The 17,289-nt window shown below is 37.6% G+C and overlaps 1 protein-coding gene across 1 annotated transcript in view; it reads left to right on the top strand.

Annotated features, from left to right (window-relative positions):
- Positions 1-232: 232 nt before the first annotated feature.
- Positions 233-17,289, top strand: part of BBOX1 (gamma-butyrobetaine hydroxylase 1) — a 51,003-nt gene continuing 33,946 nt past the window's right edge. The window contains exons 1-3 of the mRNA XM_058662470.1: positions 233-421; positions 8,683-8,941; positions 9,500-9,614. Coding sequence (XP_058518453.1) covers positions 8,723-8,941; positions 9,500-9,614 — 334 coding nt within the window. The 5' untranslated portion in view covers positions 233-421; positions 8,683-8,722. The remainder of the gene's footprint in view (positions 422-8,682; positions 8,942-9,499; positions 9,615-17,289) is intronic.

Here is a 17,289-nt window from a genome sequence, read left to right as displayed (position 1 = left end):
GCTATTGGGCCAAAGGCAGGATGCAAAACAGGTGAGATCTGTAAGGAAAGATTCTAAACTAAGATAATGTTTTTTGCATTGAGTCCCGGTGGTTATGGTTTAGGAACTGATGGTATTGAAAATATTTTCTCTTTATAACTGCTTCTCTTTCGGGTCAGAATAGATCTTCACTTTTCATTTTGTTTAAACCTCCAAGCTTCCTTCAGTAGCTGCTACACCTTCAGATTGAGACATCCTTCCTCATTTGCAAACCTCAGCTGTGGGGGCAGGGCCACAGGAGAGTTGCCAGAGCATACAGGCTTCCAAGGAAAAGCATCACCACATTGGAAGGTGGGAGCAGATCACTCCTGCTATATGACAGGCACTGAGAGCTCCCTCCCAAAAGGACGTCTGGGATTCACACTGACCTTTTCTTTACCTGGTAAGTTTTGTGTGCTTCGTGTGCAAAGCATATCTGAGAACAGGTATGATCCTTCCTGGCTTGCCTTTATTTGAAAAGCTTGTGAAGTCAAGACTGGATTGGGGACTGGGTTAGCGTCCAACTGGAACTGCAGTCACACATAGCTTGCAGACCTGTGGGTTGCTCTGGGGATGGTGCATCAGGCATTTGGAATAGGCTTGATTTTGGAATGCAGTGGATCTGATTGCTTCTTGGCAGCTTCCCTTTCCCAATTACATTTGGCTTAGTCTGGTAGTCAAGTTATTTTGCAGTCTCTGAGCTGATGCAGAACATATAGAGGAAGACAGAGAGGATACTGTCTGAGAAGCAGACTGGGAAATGGAGGAGCAGGACTGTTCTGACTGGATTTTTAAAATGTTCCCTGATTAATCCTCAACCCGAACCAGGGAAAACTGATTTCCTTTTGTACCTCGGCCCTTTGCTAAACCCCAAGAACTAAGTGCAATGGGATTCTGTGAAATGTTAGTCAGTGTAGTTCGTTGTGTGCACTGTTATTTTGTACTCTTAATGAAGCTCAGGAAGAGCTATTACAAATATTTTTAACCGATTTGATTAAAAAGATAAAATTTCTCATTGTGAATTTTCTTTCTGATTCAAAGAATGAAGAAATCTTGATACATTCCAGATCCTGTTCTCTGTAAACAAATACATTGGACATCAGAGTTCTAATCTAAATGTTATGATTGCATTGGAGTAAAACTAATATTTTGCTTTATGTAATTTCCAAAGTGGGTAAATATATGAAATTTGATACTTCAAGTAAGATAGAGTGGTGAATGCATTTAAAAGAATGTGCTGATTTTCCTCATGAATTTATATAATTCATCATTCACATGAAAACACATTTGCAAACTATTAGATGTATTAGCCACTTATAAGTCAACTTAAAAATACAACTTAAATCTAAAAAAAAAAGAAAAACTTCAAGCTGAATGGCCTTACTATCAGCAGTCATGACTAGTCTATTATATATTTTAGAAGATATTAAAATTCAAGTTCCACAAGTATGACATGGATAATTTCTACCATATCAAGTGTGAATTAATTGAATTTTACAATTTAAAGTTTGAAATACAAGTGAATAGCAGTATTTTTAAGCCTCTGTGGTGTAACATCTGAAAAACTCGAGAACTTTTTTCCTGCCTTCTCCCTCCAAATGATGAGGTTAACTAATAACCAAGAATGTCAAATGGTGAGGTTAAATAATAACCAACAATGTTGACATTCACCACTACTCTAACAAAGTAGTTTTGGTAAATTGAAGTTGTTTCCTGGAAAATTATTCTGCCATAAATTTTCCATGATGTCGCCACATATTAAAATCCCTATTTCATTTCCAATGAGTTAGTTCCTTCCCCTCTCCAAACTCATGATTATCCATGAAATAAAGGTGATAACAATCATCTCATAGGATTTTGTGGAGAATTAAATAGGGCAACACATTAAAGGAAGCACCTGAGTGGCTGGAACAAAATAAACAATGTTAGATGCATATTTTACACACATACTCCCATATAATTTGCTCATTCATTTGTATGTTTTCCTAATCTTCTCACACAGGGGTGGACCCTGAAGTATAATCATAAGTCTAAAACTGGCCCTAAGAAAAATAGATGAAAATTTACAGAAATTGGCATTTGATAACAGGTGTCTGCGCTGTTGCTGTCTTCCAGTCTTTAAAAAAAAAAAAAAACACTCATGAAATGACTCTCATCCTGAGAGTTAGCAACATAGTAGATGAATTGACTGACTATCTTAAACACATACTATTGACTTCTTACACTTAGTCTGAAAATCTGTAGAAACTGAATTTTCTGTACTTTCTTTGAATCCCCTCCAAAGCCAATGATCTCAACCTATTGTATAAGCATCTGAGGAAATGTCATGTTGTATTATTAGGATGCCTTTATTGGAATTATAAATATTCTGTTTTGTATCTGTACACTGGGCAGGCCACCCTAGACCGGCAGCAACCTTCTCCACTAACCAACTGTTTCAACTTAGACATATCACTCCCAACAGCTTAGTGCTTCCATTTTCATTCATGTCCGAAGTTTGTGCTAAACCCCATAACATTGCACCTTGTTTATCTCTGATTCTAACACCTCTAGTTTTATGTTATTTTGATTTCCAAGGCCAATGCCTAAAGTAATTCTATTTATGGGCTCTATGCAACTGTTCAGTGCTGAATACTCACCCTGCACGTGTTGGGTGCTGATTTGTGTCCGGTAGCCCCACTTTCCATCCAGCTCCCTGTTTGTGGCCTGGAAAAGCAGTAGAAGATGGCCCAAAGCCTTGGGACCCTGCACCCACACGGGAGACCCAGAAAAAGCTCCTGGCTCCTGGCTTTAAACTACCTCTGCCCCAGCAGTGGGGAGTAAACTAATGGATGGAAGATTTTTCTCTCTTTATCTCCTTTTCTTCTATAAATCTATTTTTTCCAATAATAATAAGTAAGTCTTTTAAAAAATAAAATAAATAACTCTACTTTTTAATTTTAAAAATTAGAAGTTTATTTATACCACAGCAGGCATGGTGATTTCATAGTCTAATCCTCTACCTGCAAATAGCTGCATCTCACGTGGGCACAGGTTTCAGTCCCAACTGCTCTACCTCTGATCCAGCTCGCTACATACAGAGATGGAAGCAGAAGATGGTTCAAGTCCTTGCGTCCTTGCACCCATGTGTGAAAACTGGAGTAAGAATTCTGGCTCCTGGCTTCAGTGTGGCTCAGCTCTGTTTATTGTGCTGATTTAGGGAGAAAGCTAATAGCTGCTATGGCCAGATCTAGTGTAACCCAAAGCTGGGAACCAGGAACTTTTCCCAGGTTTCCCATGTGGGTAAAGGGTCCAAACGTCTTGATCTATTCTCTTCTGCCTTCTCAGGCCATCATCAAGGAGCTGAATTGGAAGTGGAGAGCCAGGACCCACACTGGTCCCTTATGGAATGCCAGCACCACAAGCAGGGGCTTAACGTATTGTGCCACAGTGCCAACCCCAAAATGCCTCTTGCTTTTTCCCAAAAGTGCTAGAAAAAACTGGGCAGAAATTTGAGTTTATGAAATTAATTAAGAACAAAAAAACAACCATCATGATGGATGAGTCTGACAGAAGCCTTAAATTTGAAAAATCTGGTTGGTGAATACGAAGAATAACACACAAGCACACACACACACACACACACACACACACACACGGTAGTAGGGAAGAGAATGAAATAGGAATAGGGCTACTTTTCAGTACAGGAAAAACTCCTCCTTTCCACCAAAATCAATCTGACATGTCATAAACTAAATTGCAATTGCAACGAAATAAAAGATAACATAATAAAGTATATAACAACCTCATTTTTTTATATGTGCTCTTTAACTTGGCAAATAAATGTTACTGATAAAAATGGAACTCATTTGTCTACCTTTTTCCTCAGAGAACTTCGAAAACTTATCCAATAACCTTATTGTCTTTGTACTCCAACTGGACCCAATTCTAACAAGTGGGATGAATTAAACACATTCCAACAAATCAGTGTCATGGACAGGCTTATAAGTTCTAAATGAGAAATTAATTTTAACTAGTGATGATACTTAACATTTGTCCTTCTTAATTTGCATTGTACTTGCATCAGTAGAGCATTAAACCAGCCAAAAAAAGTTCAAGTGGGAAAATATTTTTCCATTTCAGTATGCATTTGTTAGGATCACCATCCACATTTGTCATAAAGTTACGGCATGTACTATGAAAAGCAGATATGATCTGCCAGGTCCCTGCATAGATAATCTAATCACTTCGTTTCAGTAAACAGGTCTTTCTAGTTCTTCTCCATGCTCCTATGGCCTTAGGCAGCCTCCCATCAGCCATGGCCCTGACATCTCCACATCTTGAAGTAAATAACTTCTTAGGTGTATCCAAGTTAGGAGAAGAAACGTAAGGTTCCCTAAAGCCCAGGGATGTATTTTTGCCTTTTCATGTCAAACCTCCAAAATAAACAAGGGAGAGAAAGAGAGAGCGAGAGAAGGAAGGAAGGAAGGAAGGAAGGAAGGAAGGAAGGAAGGAAGGAAGGAAGGAAGGAAGGAAGGAAGGAAGGAAGGAAGGAAAGAGAGAGAGAGAGGAAAGAAAGAAAGAAAGAAAGAAAGAAAGAAAGAAAGAAAGAAAGAAAGAAAGAAAGAAAGAAAGAAAGAAAGAAAGAGAGAAAGAGAAAGAAAGAAAGAGAGAGAGAGAAAGAGAGAAAAGACAATTCTGTGGAAAACTTAGTATAGCTATCTGGAATGTAATTAGCATTTGCTGAAGTGGATACCTACAGATGTGACCCTTCCAAGAGTAGATGTGACACGAACACAGTGCCGTCTGTCTTTAAGTACAGGATCCATGCTCATTCTGATGAGACAAGCACCCCTGAAGCAATACAACTACAAATTACCAATGTTTTGAATTTCAAATTATAAAAGAATTTCTTCAACCGGCACAAATTTCAAACACATTAATGAACACACTTTGAATTGGTTTTAGAATACACAACCACACAATTTTAATAATAAAAATAAGCAAGGATTGTTTTTCTTGTTAGATTCCTGAGAGAATTTAATGTGAGTTCCACTATCTTCTGTACTCTGATATTTTCTCATGTCCTCTACTGCTGATTTGGGCAATAACAGCGTGTTTTCCTTGGGTTGAAATGAAGATTCAATGAGTTCTTGTGTAGGTGGTGCTTTAAACAGTGAGTGACATAAAGACATTTGCATTTACAAGGTTCAAGTGTCCCCTTTCTTTCACATCATTAACAAAACTTACACTTTTTCTGTGTGATAATAAATATTCTAACAGGTTTGAGGTGATACTTCATGGAAGATTTGATTTACATTCCCCTGTTGAAAATTTATTGAGAATTTTTCGAATCTATTCATTCGCTGATTGTATATCTTAATGTCTTTATAGGCCCTGTGCTCATTTATTTATTGGGTTATTGTTCTCCTTGTTGTTGAACTGTTTGAATGAGTGATATATTAGTAATATTAACTCTTTGTCACATGTATAATTTGGAAGTGTTTTCTCTCATTCCATAGACTCTCTGCTCATTATTTATTATTTTTAAATAAATATTTGCCTTCTATTTTACTTTAAATTTTATGATGCAATTCCATAGGCTCTGGGATTTCCTTTACACCCTCCCAACTTCCCTCTCCCCAACTGATTTTTCCCATATTATTACTATTATTTTCTTTGTTTTTCAGAAGTTTTTTAATTGGATGTCATCCCACCTCTCTATTTGTGCTTTTATGGCTTTCCTTTTGATTCAAGCACCATTGCCCAAGACAATGTCACAGAGCTTTTCCTCTATTTTTTTTTTTTTTTGTCTTGTAATTTTATAGTCTTGGGTCTTATCGTTAAGTCTTCAATCCAATCTTAGTGGATCTTTACATATATATGGTATAAGTTAAGAATCCAGTTTTACTCTCCTACATGCGAGTCCCAGTTTACCAAACACCATTTGTTGAAGAAACCATTCTTTCCACATTAAATCTCCTTAAAATCTTTGTCAAAAAAATAACCTAAAATATGTTGGTTTATTTTGGAGTCCACTATTCTGTTGCATTGGCTTATATGTCAGTTTTTCAGCCAGTAGTAGCTGTTTTAAATACTATAGCTCCTAGTGTGTGTGCATGTGTTAGACAGAGAGAGAGAGAGAGAGAGAGAGAGAGAGAGAGAGAGAGAGAGAGAGAGAATGCGTAGCAGAGAGATGCACACATATGCATACAGAGACAGAGAAAATGAGAGACAAGGAGAGTGGGTTCTCATACATTTATCAAGATCACTTTAGTTATTTGATGATTTGTTGGTGCTATATGAATTTTACAGAGGTATGTTCCTATTTTTCAGAAAAAAAACTTACTGAAATATTGATGGGGATTATACTGAATCTGTAGGCCATTTTAGGAAGTATGGCTATTTTAATACTACTAATTCTTCCAATCTCTAAGTGTATGGTGACATTCCATTTGGTTGTGCCTTCTTTAATTTCTTTCATTAATGTCTTATACAATTCATAAATAAGCATGCTGAGCCTGTCAGACAACTACACATGCTACTTGTGTTCAGCCGTCCTTTGTTTACTTTCATAACAATTTTATTTTTCCTTATGGTCTGGAACTTAATGGTCATTTGTGTGCTCTCTAGTACCAATGGTACAAAGAAGATATTTGATGCATACCTGGATTGTAAATTTGATTTGCTTTATAAGGAAAGAAAAGAGAGTTATTTCCTCTACTTGGGCAAGATTGTTTAATGGCAATGAAAGCATAATTTAATTGATCAAAGATAAGCAATGGGCCAAACATGCCTACAAAGTGCTTTTGTGTAGCCATGGACTAATAGTTGTTACATTCTTACAGAGGTTAGAAAAACAGAGTGAATACCCATGGAAATACATATGGCTTACAAACCCTGAAAGATGTATTATCTGCCCTTTTAGAAAAACTATTCTCCAACCTTTGACATTGATCAAAATGCTCTATACTTTTCTTTGTTGTTGTTGTTGTTGTTGTGTGTGTGATCAATTACTTATATTATGCCATAGCTATAGAAATGGTCTTGTCCTTTGAAAACATATATGTGAAGAAATTTGCCAGCCTGTCCGTCCTCCTATCCAGAAAATCCAATGTGTTACATTTTCCAAAGAGAAATGGATGCTTGGATTCCCCTAGAGCTCCTTACCCCAGTGTAAATATTGTCTTCAGCTAAATTGAAAACTCTGAATTTTTTTAAATAATAGTTCTCTAGAATAATTATACCAATTTTGAAGAAAATGTGAGTGGGAATTCTCTGAAAAAAGAAAGAAAACTTAAGCCAATGCATGCTGTTTCTCCCATTCAGTCATTGGATAACTGCTGTACAGGAGACTAAATGGCTCGGCTCTATAACTACCAAGTCACAAAAGCTAATCTCTTAAATCTGTTTTATTTTAATATTGCGTAAATGTTATTGTTATTTCAGTGATATATAAAGTCTTCCTGTAAGCTTAAGAAATGCACAATGACTTTTTTTTTCATTGAAGCCCCAGTTGCCCACTGAAATGCCTGATATCCTAAAAAGGTTTTTAAAACAGCCCTTACACTTGTCTGCATGTCTAGGATGGTGTGTCTACCTCCATCGTCTTCAACTCAAGCAATGAAATCTTGCTTCCACTGTTAATTTCACCTTTTATTGTTTCTGAGCCGGTTATTTTATAGAAGTTTAAAAGTTCAAATTTTCCCTATAAATAGTACTTCCCCCATAAGCGTCAAATAAGTTTCCACATAAATTTCCTTGTTAAATGTTTGAGACCTGAGAAATAATACATAATGTAAGTGAAATAGAGAGTATCAGCAGGATTTTCAAAGGTCAAATGTATAGGCTTGAGTAGAATTAGGATTAATCTCAAGTACCTCTGACCACAATACCATGGTGCCCCTATTACACTAGCTTTTCTTTCTTACAAATATTGCATGTTCTTAAATTTTCTGCATTTCTTAGTAAGTTATTTATCCCCAAGTTAAATGAAAATAAGGAACAGTACTTCATAAAAGTGTAGAAAACAAACCCAAAAAAACCATGGCACTTCGTACTAGTTTGTGTCAAATCAGAAAATCTCAGATAACATATGAAAGAAGTATCTTGGAGAACCTAAGAATGTTATATTTATTGAGGAAGTGAATTTCTCATAAGTAAAAAAGCAGCTGATAGGCTAGAAAAACACAATGTTCTGAATTTTACAAAATCGCTCAAAATAAATAAATTACACTAATTGTCTTCATTCAAACAGGTTTATTAATTTACTATCATAGAAGCATAATGTACAATTGAACAGTAGTTGAAATAGCACAAACGTGATTGCTGCTATTTTAATATGTGAGCATTTTTTCCCTTTAAAAAAAATCTTAGGACTTTTATGAGTGCATAACTAAAATTATATGACACTATCTAAAATCTGTATGAAAAAAACAAGGAATTGCTTTCACCTGGCTCCTGATTCAGCATTTTTGTCATATTTACCTTCAGTCACTGTGTTTCTGTTTCTAGCACAGGAATTACTCGCATTTGAACAAAGGTCTCAGCATTGATCAGGCTAACCTCACACTCTGGCAGTTAAACAAGCACCAGAAGGCAGAGTCCACTTGAACTGTTCACACACGTAGAGGTCAAGTTCAGATTGATCTGCCTGAAATTCCTATTAACACCGATTTCTCACAGCAGGTATCTGACAGGATTTGTCACCCAAGGCCAGGGAAACATGTGCTGTGCCATTGAAAAGGCAGAGGTGGTGGATGGGACTCACTTGCTGCAGGTGCTCTGGCACAGTGGGGAGGAGTCTCTCTACCCAGCCATATGGCTGAGAGACAACTGCCAGTGCTCCGACTGCTACCTGGATTCCGCCAAAGCCCGAAAACTCCTCGTCGAAGCTCTTGATGTCAACATTGGTATCAACAGCTTAACTTTTGACAGAAAAAAGGTACTTATCTCTAAATAACATATCTTTCTCTCTCAGGTTAACTAAGGGGTCACATACAATAAATACAATTTTTATTTGGTTAAATGTATATGCTTCAACAAGGTGGAGGAATCCACCATGGTGGGAGGGTTTGGGGAGGGGTGGGGAAAATCCAAGTACCTATGAAACTGTGTCACATAATACAATGTAATTAATGAATTAAAAATAATAAATAACTTTTTTTAAAATGTATATGCTTCTATATAAACACATGTCTATACATATACATATATTACTACTCTTGGCAGGAGTTTTAATTGGTGTCTAACTTCAGCCATCCCAGAAAATTTGGGTACCATAGGTTTAGAAAACAGAGCACGGTCTAACCAGATTTGGCCTCTTGTGTGTTAATTGGGAGCCTCAAACTTCAGTTGATTCTCTGTGGTTTATAATTTTAAAAAAAAAGAGAGAGACCATATTTCCTGATTATGTTAAATAACATATAGAAACAGAAAGATAGCAAGTGTCAGAATAAAACCATAATATTCATATGGTAATCTTTGCTTTCTGCATGATAAGGTGTACATCACGTGGCCTGATGAACATTACAGTGAATTTGGTGCTGATTGGTTGAAGAAAAGATGTTTTACCCAACAGGCCAGAGCAAAACTCCAAAGAGAGCTGTTTCTGCCAGGTAACACTAATGGTTTCAATGCTTTCCAAAAGCTTCATAGGAAGAATCTTAAAGAAGACATTTTCTCAGCAGTGAGTTCGAACTTGTGTGCTTTAATCAAATATTGGTGTAGGCAAGGACACTGTAACTGAAGAATTTTAAATGAAAGAAGCATGGTACACTCGTCTTCTTGACACCTAAAGTAAAACTGGGCACACCACACACACACACCCCACGTGAGGGTTCCTACAAATGGGAAAGATGAACCAGAAATGGATACGCCTTTCTTAGAATTTTGTCTTACAGCAGAAAAAAATACCCACAAAACAGAAGAAATTCGTAACCTGCTCTTACCAGATGTAATGAAATAGTAATCATGTCGTTGAGTGAGCATGTGAGTATGTGCTTGTGTGCATGGCTGTTCAGGCACAGGCACATTGGCCTAGAGACAGTCCATAGCTCTCAAACACATCACATCAGCGATCAGTAAATTATTTCAATAAACATGAAGCATGAATTCAGTGGGGAAAAAAACAGATAAGATTGTTTCTGTGTTTAGATACAAAATAAATACTTAAAACATAGAAATAATTTTTAGAAATATAGCTTTTCTATTGGAAAGTCAGATATACAGAGAGGAAGATCTCCCACGTGATGATTCACTCTCCAAGTGGCCTTGATGGCCAGAGCTGTGCTGATCTGAAGCCAGGAGCTCAGAGCCTCTTCCAGGTCTCCCACATGGGTGCAGGGTGTCAAAGCTTTGGGCCACCCTCAACTGCTTTCCCAGGTCACAAGCACGGAGCTGGATTGAATCAGGACTTCTGGGATTAGAAGTGGCACACCTATATGCGATCCCAGCACAGGCCAGGTGAGAACTTTGGGCGAGATGCTATCATGCTGGGTCCCAGAAATATAACTTTTAGCAAATATGCCATCATAGAGTGTGAGCAGAAGGAAAAGAGTTTATGATTCACTGTCTACCTGTTTTGAAAGTTTGTTACCTGAAATTATGTAGGTCAAAGGCCAATTTTGCCAACATGATAATGCATTTGTTAGAACCTTGACTTTTACAAACATAGTAGCTAGGCAACTTCCTCTGAACTACCTTTTCCACTGTTCCTCCGGTACATTGGACCTTTATCCCTTTCAGCAGGTGGCTGCCTGCTGAGCCTTACAACAGCTCTAATGGGAATTCTAGGTCATACACCAGAACAGATATTTTACTTCATTCCATTCAAATTCTGCAGTATGTGTAATGATCTGCCATCATTTTAAGAGCTAAACTCACAACAGTTTATTGGACATATATTGGACATGAAGCTTTTCTGATTTCCATTTCTATTTGAGAGGAAGAAACAGAGAAGGGAGAGAAAGAGGGGGGAGAGAGAGAGAGAACCAGAGATGTATACACATAGAGAGAGATTTTGCATCTACTGCTTCAGCCCAGATGCCTGCAGCGCAACAGGCAGGACAAGGCTGAATCCAGGAGCTAGGAACTCAATCCCCACCTACCACAGGGTGACTGAGACCCTAATACCTGAGCCACCCACCTGTTACCTCCCACAGTATACAGAAGCTGGAATCAAAGCAGAGCTAGTACTCCCATCCAAACATTCAGATACAGCCTTCCCAAGCAGCATCTTCAGTGCTCCACTCACTCACTTCAGACGTTACTAGCTTACCAAATTCAACCGCATTGCACGGCCTTTCCCTGCGAGCAGTAATAGAAGATGACAATTACCTTCCTCTACCCGCACAAACCAGACTTGTTAGGAATTAGGTTCCTTTATTCCCTTAGTCTGACAGCTGGCAAGGTTTTGTTCTAGTGTGTCTAAATCATGAGGAATGCATGCATTTTCTTTTTTATCTAGTTCCATTGGTTAGTTGAGCACAAATGGATATGCAGAAAAAAATAATGTTTGCCCTACCTTCCTCCTATGAGTGCATTGCTAGATTCTTCAAAAGGTCTCTAATTACATAGCAAAGTGGTGATTGGGTCAACCAACAGTGTCATGAATGTATTGTTTTTTATTTATTTTAGACTTTTCTGATACTCAAAATATTTTTATATAACTCTGAGCTAATTTTGTAATCCTAGTGGATTTTACATTCATTTCCTTCAAGTTCTTTTCAGATTACTTCAGGAAATAAAATCCATCTTTTTATTATTACAACTTAAGCTCTTAAGCATTGGAAAAGGGTAGAGCCACCACTCCGTTAATATTTCTTGATGAGTACAGTTTTATGGCTTCCATTTCTCAGCATTATCAGGCAGTAGCAAAGTGGAAATGATACTGCACTCAGTTAAGTAGTGGAAAAAACTGGTCACAATGACAGGCTATAGTCATGAATAATATAAGGAGACCTGGCTGCTATTTAGACACTGGAAAATATTTTAATGGTTTAAAACTAGCTCAGATTATTAAAATATATTTTCAAGCTGTACAATTGTTGGGTAAAAGAAGAAATTAATGGGCCATTTTTGGAGGATTCATTTTATGGTTTTTCTTTTTTTGCCTGTGGAATTTGATACTGTGTTTCACTGTCACTGCACATTTTCAAAGGCAAATACTCCTGAGCATGTAAACAAATTTAGTTGCATCTGTGAAAGGCTTTTGTGTGTCTAAGTTCCAGAGGCAGTGTTTCTCCTTTTGCTCTCTTTCCTACAGGCATTTTAAAATCTGGAGCCAAAACGCAAAGCCTTTTTTTCCTTTTCCTGGCAGTGTCCATTGAACTAAACAAATGGAAAGACAAATAATAATCAGCCAAAAATCTCTTGTCATGGGACAGTCACAGCTGAAGGGAAGATGTGGAGAACAATCATTCCCTCATAAGTTTCAGTTGCATATATTTTGGATAACAATTTTTGAGCCAGGAACTATGTAAGGAAATACTAAGATAAAAATGATACAGATCCTATCCTCAAAGGTTTATTAGGTGTAAAGCAAATTAAGAATAATATGATGCCTTAAGAGAGGAATCTGAAGAGATGAGAGAGTCACCTTCGGAGAGGGGGCAATGTTTGGGCTGGGTTTTGGACACTCAATCAGACTGTCAGGCAAAGACAAAGGAAATTGTTGGAAGAGAAATGGACATGTAGAAAATCATCAAAGTACAAACCGGTAAGCTGGGTTTCAATCTCTAAATCCAGAGGCCTGATCCAGAAGCCTCACAAAAATAAGTGTATGTGGAGGTAACTGTAAATTTCAAACCTCCCCACAGGACAGTGGACAACTTAGCACTGTGAAGGTCTGCTTTCCAAAGCTTTTAGTAAGTGATGTTGGAATTTTTGGTCGCCTGACCATTTTTTTCTTGAATATATTAAAGAAATAAATGTCAATACATATAAATTAAAGCAAAAGCTATATAAGTGAAAGAAAGGGAGGATTATGTCTTTTTTCATTCTCTCAACCCTGAAATAATATCCGTTAGTATTGAAGTACAAATCTATCAATCTAAGCCACTGTTTCCCAAGCCAGGGTAGTTTTGTGACTCTCCATGACAAGTGACATTGACAATCTGAAGAATTTTGGTTTTTTGCAATTCAGAAAAAGGAAATTGGAAAGTGGTATTGTTTTCAGATAAATAGAATCATGGAATATATCTAACTACTCTGAAGTATACAGGACAGCTTTCTACAATAAAGAATTATCTAAGCCAAAATTTTAATTGTGCCAGGTCAGAGAAATCCTGACCAAAACATATATATCTATAACATCACACATAACTTTAATTCCAGAGTGCCATTCTAGCATATCTTCACCAAATTTATGGCAGGTGGGATTCCTGAGAGCTCATACTTAACCAATGTTTGCTAGTATCATAACAGCATACATGCAACATACAAACAAAACTTACTATTGAGAATATTAAGTGTTTCTTTGTATCCATTTAGCAGATAAATTGTTACCCTACCAATTTTTTCTGTATCTGCAGGAAGCTGAAGAAGTTAACACAATGGATAAAGGAATAACTTATTTTAAAGATTTATCTAGGTTGGCTAATCCTCCACTTTACAAGTGTTAGGATCCCATATGGACACCAGTTTGTTTCCCAATTGCTCCACTTCCAAATTAGCTCCCTCCTTAAGGCCTAGGAAAGCAGCAGAGGATTGTTCAAAGTCTTGGGACCATGCACCCATATGAGAGACCCAGAAGAAGTTCTTGGCGTCTGGCGTTGTACTAGCTCAGCTCCAGCCATTGTGGCCATTGGAGGAGTAAACGAGCAGATAAAAGAGATTTCTCTCTGTCTCTCCTTCTCTTTTTAAAAGTGCCTTTCAATTTAGTTCATATACAGGACCGGCTGCTCTATACCTTAAAATGGCCATAAGGCACCATTCAGCTGTTTCGTGTCCATTTCATCTTAGTATTTAGCCAGTTGTTGTGTTGAAGTAAAATTTTGCTGATCTTGGCAGATTTTAGGATAATCCAGACTGGCTTGTAACTCTAACAAGATATATGTCAACATTTTAGGTGCAGAACATTTTTTTTTTTTTTTGGGGGGGGGGAGTGTGCAGGAAAATCCTCAGCACCATGGTGAGGAGTAAAACTAATCTTTGTGACCCACCCAGCGAGGCATGAGCCAATCCATGCCAGCTCTTTCCTGTCAGATTTCAAGTTCTACTTTCTGTTGTTTATTTATTTTAGGTTTTTTTTTTTTTTTTTTTAGTTTGTATGATTGTTTGTTTGCTGTGAGGGGTTTTCGAAGCGATCCCGATGGTCATTGCGAGGGAGGGGGGGTCCAGAGGTGGAGCCAGTCTCGGACCAGAGAAAGCTCTCCTCCCTGGTCCGGAAGGACGTTTATTGTTCTTCTGTTTCTGCAGACCACTCAGGGCTTCTGGTTGTCTTTCCGATGACGTTGGTTTCTGCACTGTAGTGTTTGGACTTCTTCCATCCCCTGTGGAAGCTCCGGTTGGGGGTGGGTGACCTCAGAGTACTCGGCCTCCGAGGGCATCCAATTCCCTGTGGCCTCCTTGGCAGTTGGGATATAGTCCTTGTTGCTCGTATTAATAGTTTGTGGTGAAGGTCTGGGAGTCTTCATGGTTGGGATCCAGGCTTTCTCCTTACCACCTGCTCCACCCTGGAGTGCTCCCCTGCTCCACGCACATGACCTCCTGTTAAGAGGTTGTCAGGATCGCACCCGATTCCCCCCTCATGCATTGGTATAGTAGTTTTATTGTTGTTTAGTGCCACTTTGAGTCTGTTATCTATGAATTACCAGATTTGATCTTGATAGGCTATATTGTACTTTTTTCTCACTCTTTTTATGGTCCTGAAAGATTTCCCTGCACTCCCCCCCATTACAGGTTAACATAGCGTATTGAGGGTATAGTAGGTTTTACAGATTTTCGATGTAGATCTTAAGTATTCTGACATAACTTGTTTTCCTTTTTTTTTTTTTTTTTTTTTTTTTCTTTTTAATACACTGGTTACTCAAAACCATGTCAATTCCATAACATTGCAAATTGCTGTTGATGTTATATTGGGACTCTTAATTGACTGTGATGATATTCTGCCAGCTCAAACTTCAGACCAGAAAAGGTCTCCCCAAGAAACTGTTCAACCAATCTGGACAATAAGTAGCTGGACTCTATGCTTGGTATATGTTTGCAATGAAAGAATCTTGATTGAATTTGAACTGTAATACTGCATCAAGGTGGAGGAATCCACCGGGGGGAGGGGAGGGGGAGGGAGGGGATTCCCAGAGCCTATGAAACTGTCACATAATGCAAAATAATTAACAATAAAAAAAATAAATAAATAAATAAATAAATAAATAAAAAAAAGAATCTAACAAAAAAAAAAAGTGCCTTTCAAATACAGATAAATACTTTTTAAATAGAGATTCATTAGTTGAAGATGATTTTCTTCCAACAGAGCCAGAGAAATGAGCTCAAGATCTTTAAAATTCAAATGGATGTAATTTCTCAAGTACTACAAGAGTGCAGTATCCTGTCTGCTTTCTTTCTCTCTTGTTGCTTTCTGTCTTCTTCCTACATACCCCTTTAACTCTTGGTTTCTATTTATTTTGCCAAAACAAGAAAATGATTTGATTTGTGTTAGAAGTAATGTTATAACTTTCTGCGTGGGATATGTCAGCACAGAGAAAGTTTGGGTGCAGAGTTACCAGAATGTGGCCCACAAAGTATCCTATTGGAGACAGTGGAAGCTGATGAAGAAGCAAGGATGGGGATCAAATTTATAGTCAACAGAATCATACTTCGTCTTATAGGATAGTAGGTAACTTACTCTATTTTCTTCTCTCTTCCAATGTAATTGACTGTGGGAGCATAGTAAAAGAATTCTTCTAAACATTTGTAGGAAAATTGGTGCCACTTGTAAAATTAGTAATACTAAGATTTGGGACTCAACTCAACAGCTTAAAAGCTAAATCCTCACCTCACAAGCGTTGCGGTCCCATATGGGTGTCAATTCATGTCCCAGCTGCGCCCTTCCTGTCCAGCTCCCTGCTTATGTCCTGGGAAAGCACTAAGAGAAAACATAGCCTTGAGACCCTGCACCTGTGTGGAAGACCAGGAAGAAACTCCGGGCTCCTGGCTCCTGGCTTTAGATCAGCTCAGCTCTGGCCATTGTGCCCAGCCGTTGAGGCCATTTGGAGAGCAAACAAGTGGATAAAGATCTTTCTGTCTCTCCTTATCTCTGCAAATCTGATCTACATTTCTAATAAAAATTAATAAATCTTTTTTTAAAAAGAAATACTAAGGTTTTTTTAACAATTTTTGTTTGCATGTGGTATTTCGACATTAAACATTTTTTGACTGGGTTATGCAAAACTGGAATAAATGGAATAAATAATTTTATAACATACACAAGAAATTAAATACTTGGATTTTTTAATATATTTTTCCATTTTGTAATATTCAGTGCCAGCATAAGAAAATCTTGTTTTTCTTATTTTTTGACCTGATACTGAATGATCTTATGGTAACATCTGACATCAATAACACTTGTTGTTGAAAATTGAGCTTTAAACGTTATAATTTGAATAAATTATATGGTGATCTCAATTTTCTCAATAATTCAGGACTGAGGACATTTTGCAATAAGGACAGAGCAGCTTCTCTCCAATCTACATGTCTCTTGGCAAGGAGAGCCGATCCTTACCATCTACCTAATCAGATCATGAATCCTCTCTTCAGCCATAATCCTCCCTTGTTTCGTAAGAACAAGCCACAAGTAGTGAAAACTCTCAAGTAACTGTCAAGGCCCTCTGAGATCCACTTCTCTTATTCATATTGAAGGAAATAAATAGAGTTCTTCCTTTCTTGCAGTTAATTATGTGTACTTGAAAGTGAAGATTCTTATTCTAGTGCAAAGAACAGAATTGACTTGCTGCAGAGGTTATTCTTGCACAGTCTTGTCAAAAACAAATATCACATGTTCTTTTAATTAACAAATGATAAGCAATTAATTTGTGGGCTCCCATATGATATTTTGCTCCCCACCTAATCTAAGCCTTGTCACTCCCATTCTTGAGCCCCAAGACTCCAAATGTGGGAGTCTAAGGTGCAAGTCAGTGGTAGAAAGAAGGCATTCATTTCACTTATTACTAGGAGAGTTATTTTTTCCCCAGAGATTGCTTTAGAATATCCCATTACTAAGGGCTGTAAGGTCAAAATGGCTCTAAACACCTTTGTCAAAACAAGGCCTCAGAGCAGTCAAACTAGGTCACTCCC

This window comes from Ochotona princeps, chromosome 4, assembly GCF_030435755.1.
Source record: "Ochotona princeps isolate mOchPri1 chromosome 4, mOchPri1.hap1, whole genome shotgun sequence".
Lineage (NCBI taxonomy): Eukaryota > Metazoa > Chordata > Mammalia > Lagomorpha > Ochotonidae > Ochotona > Ochotona princeps.
This window is presented reverse-complemented; position numbering and strand designations above follow the sequence as displayed.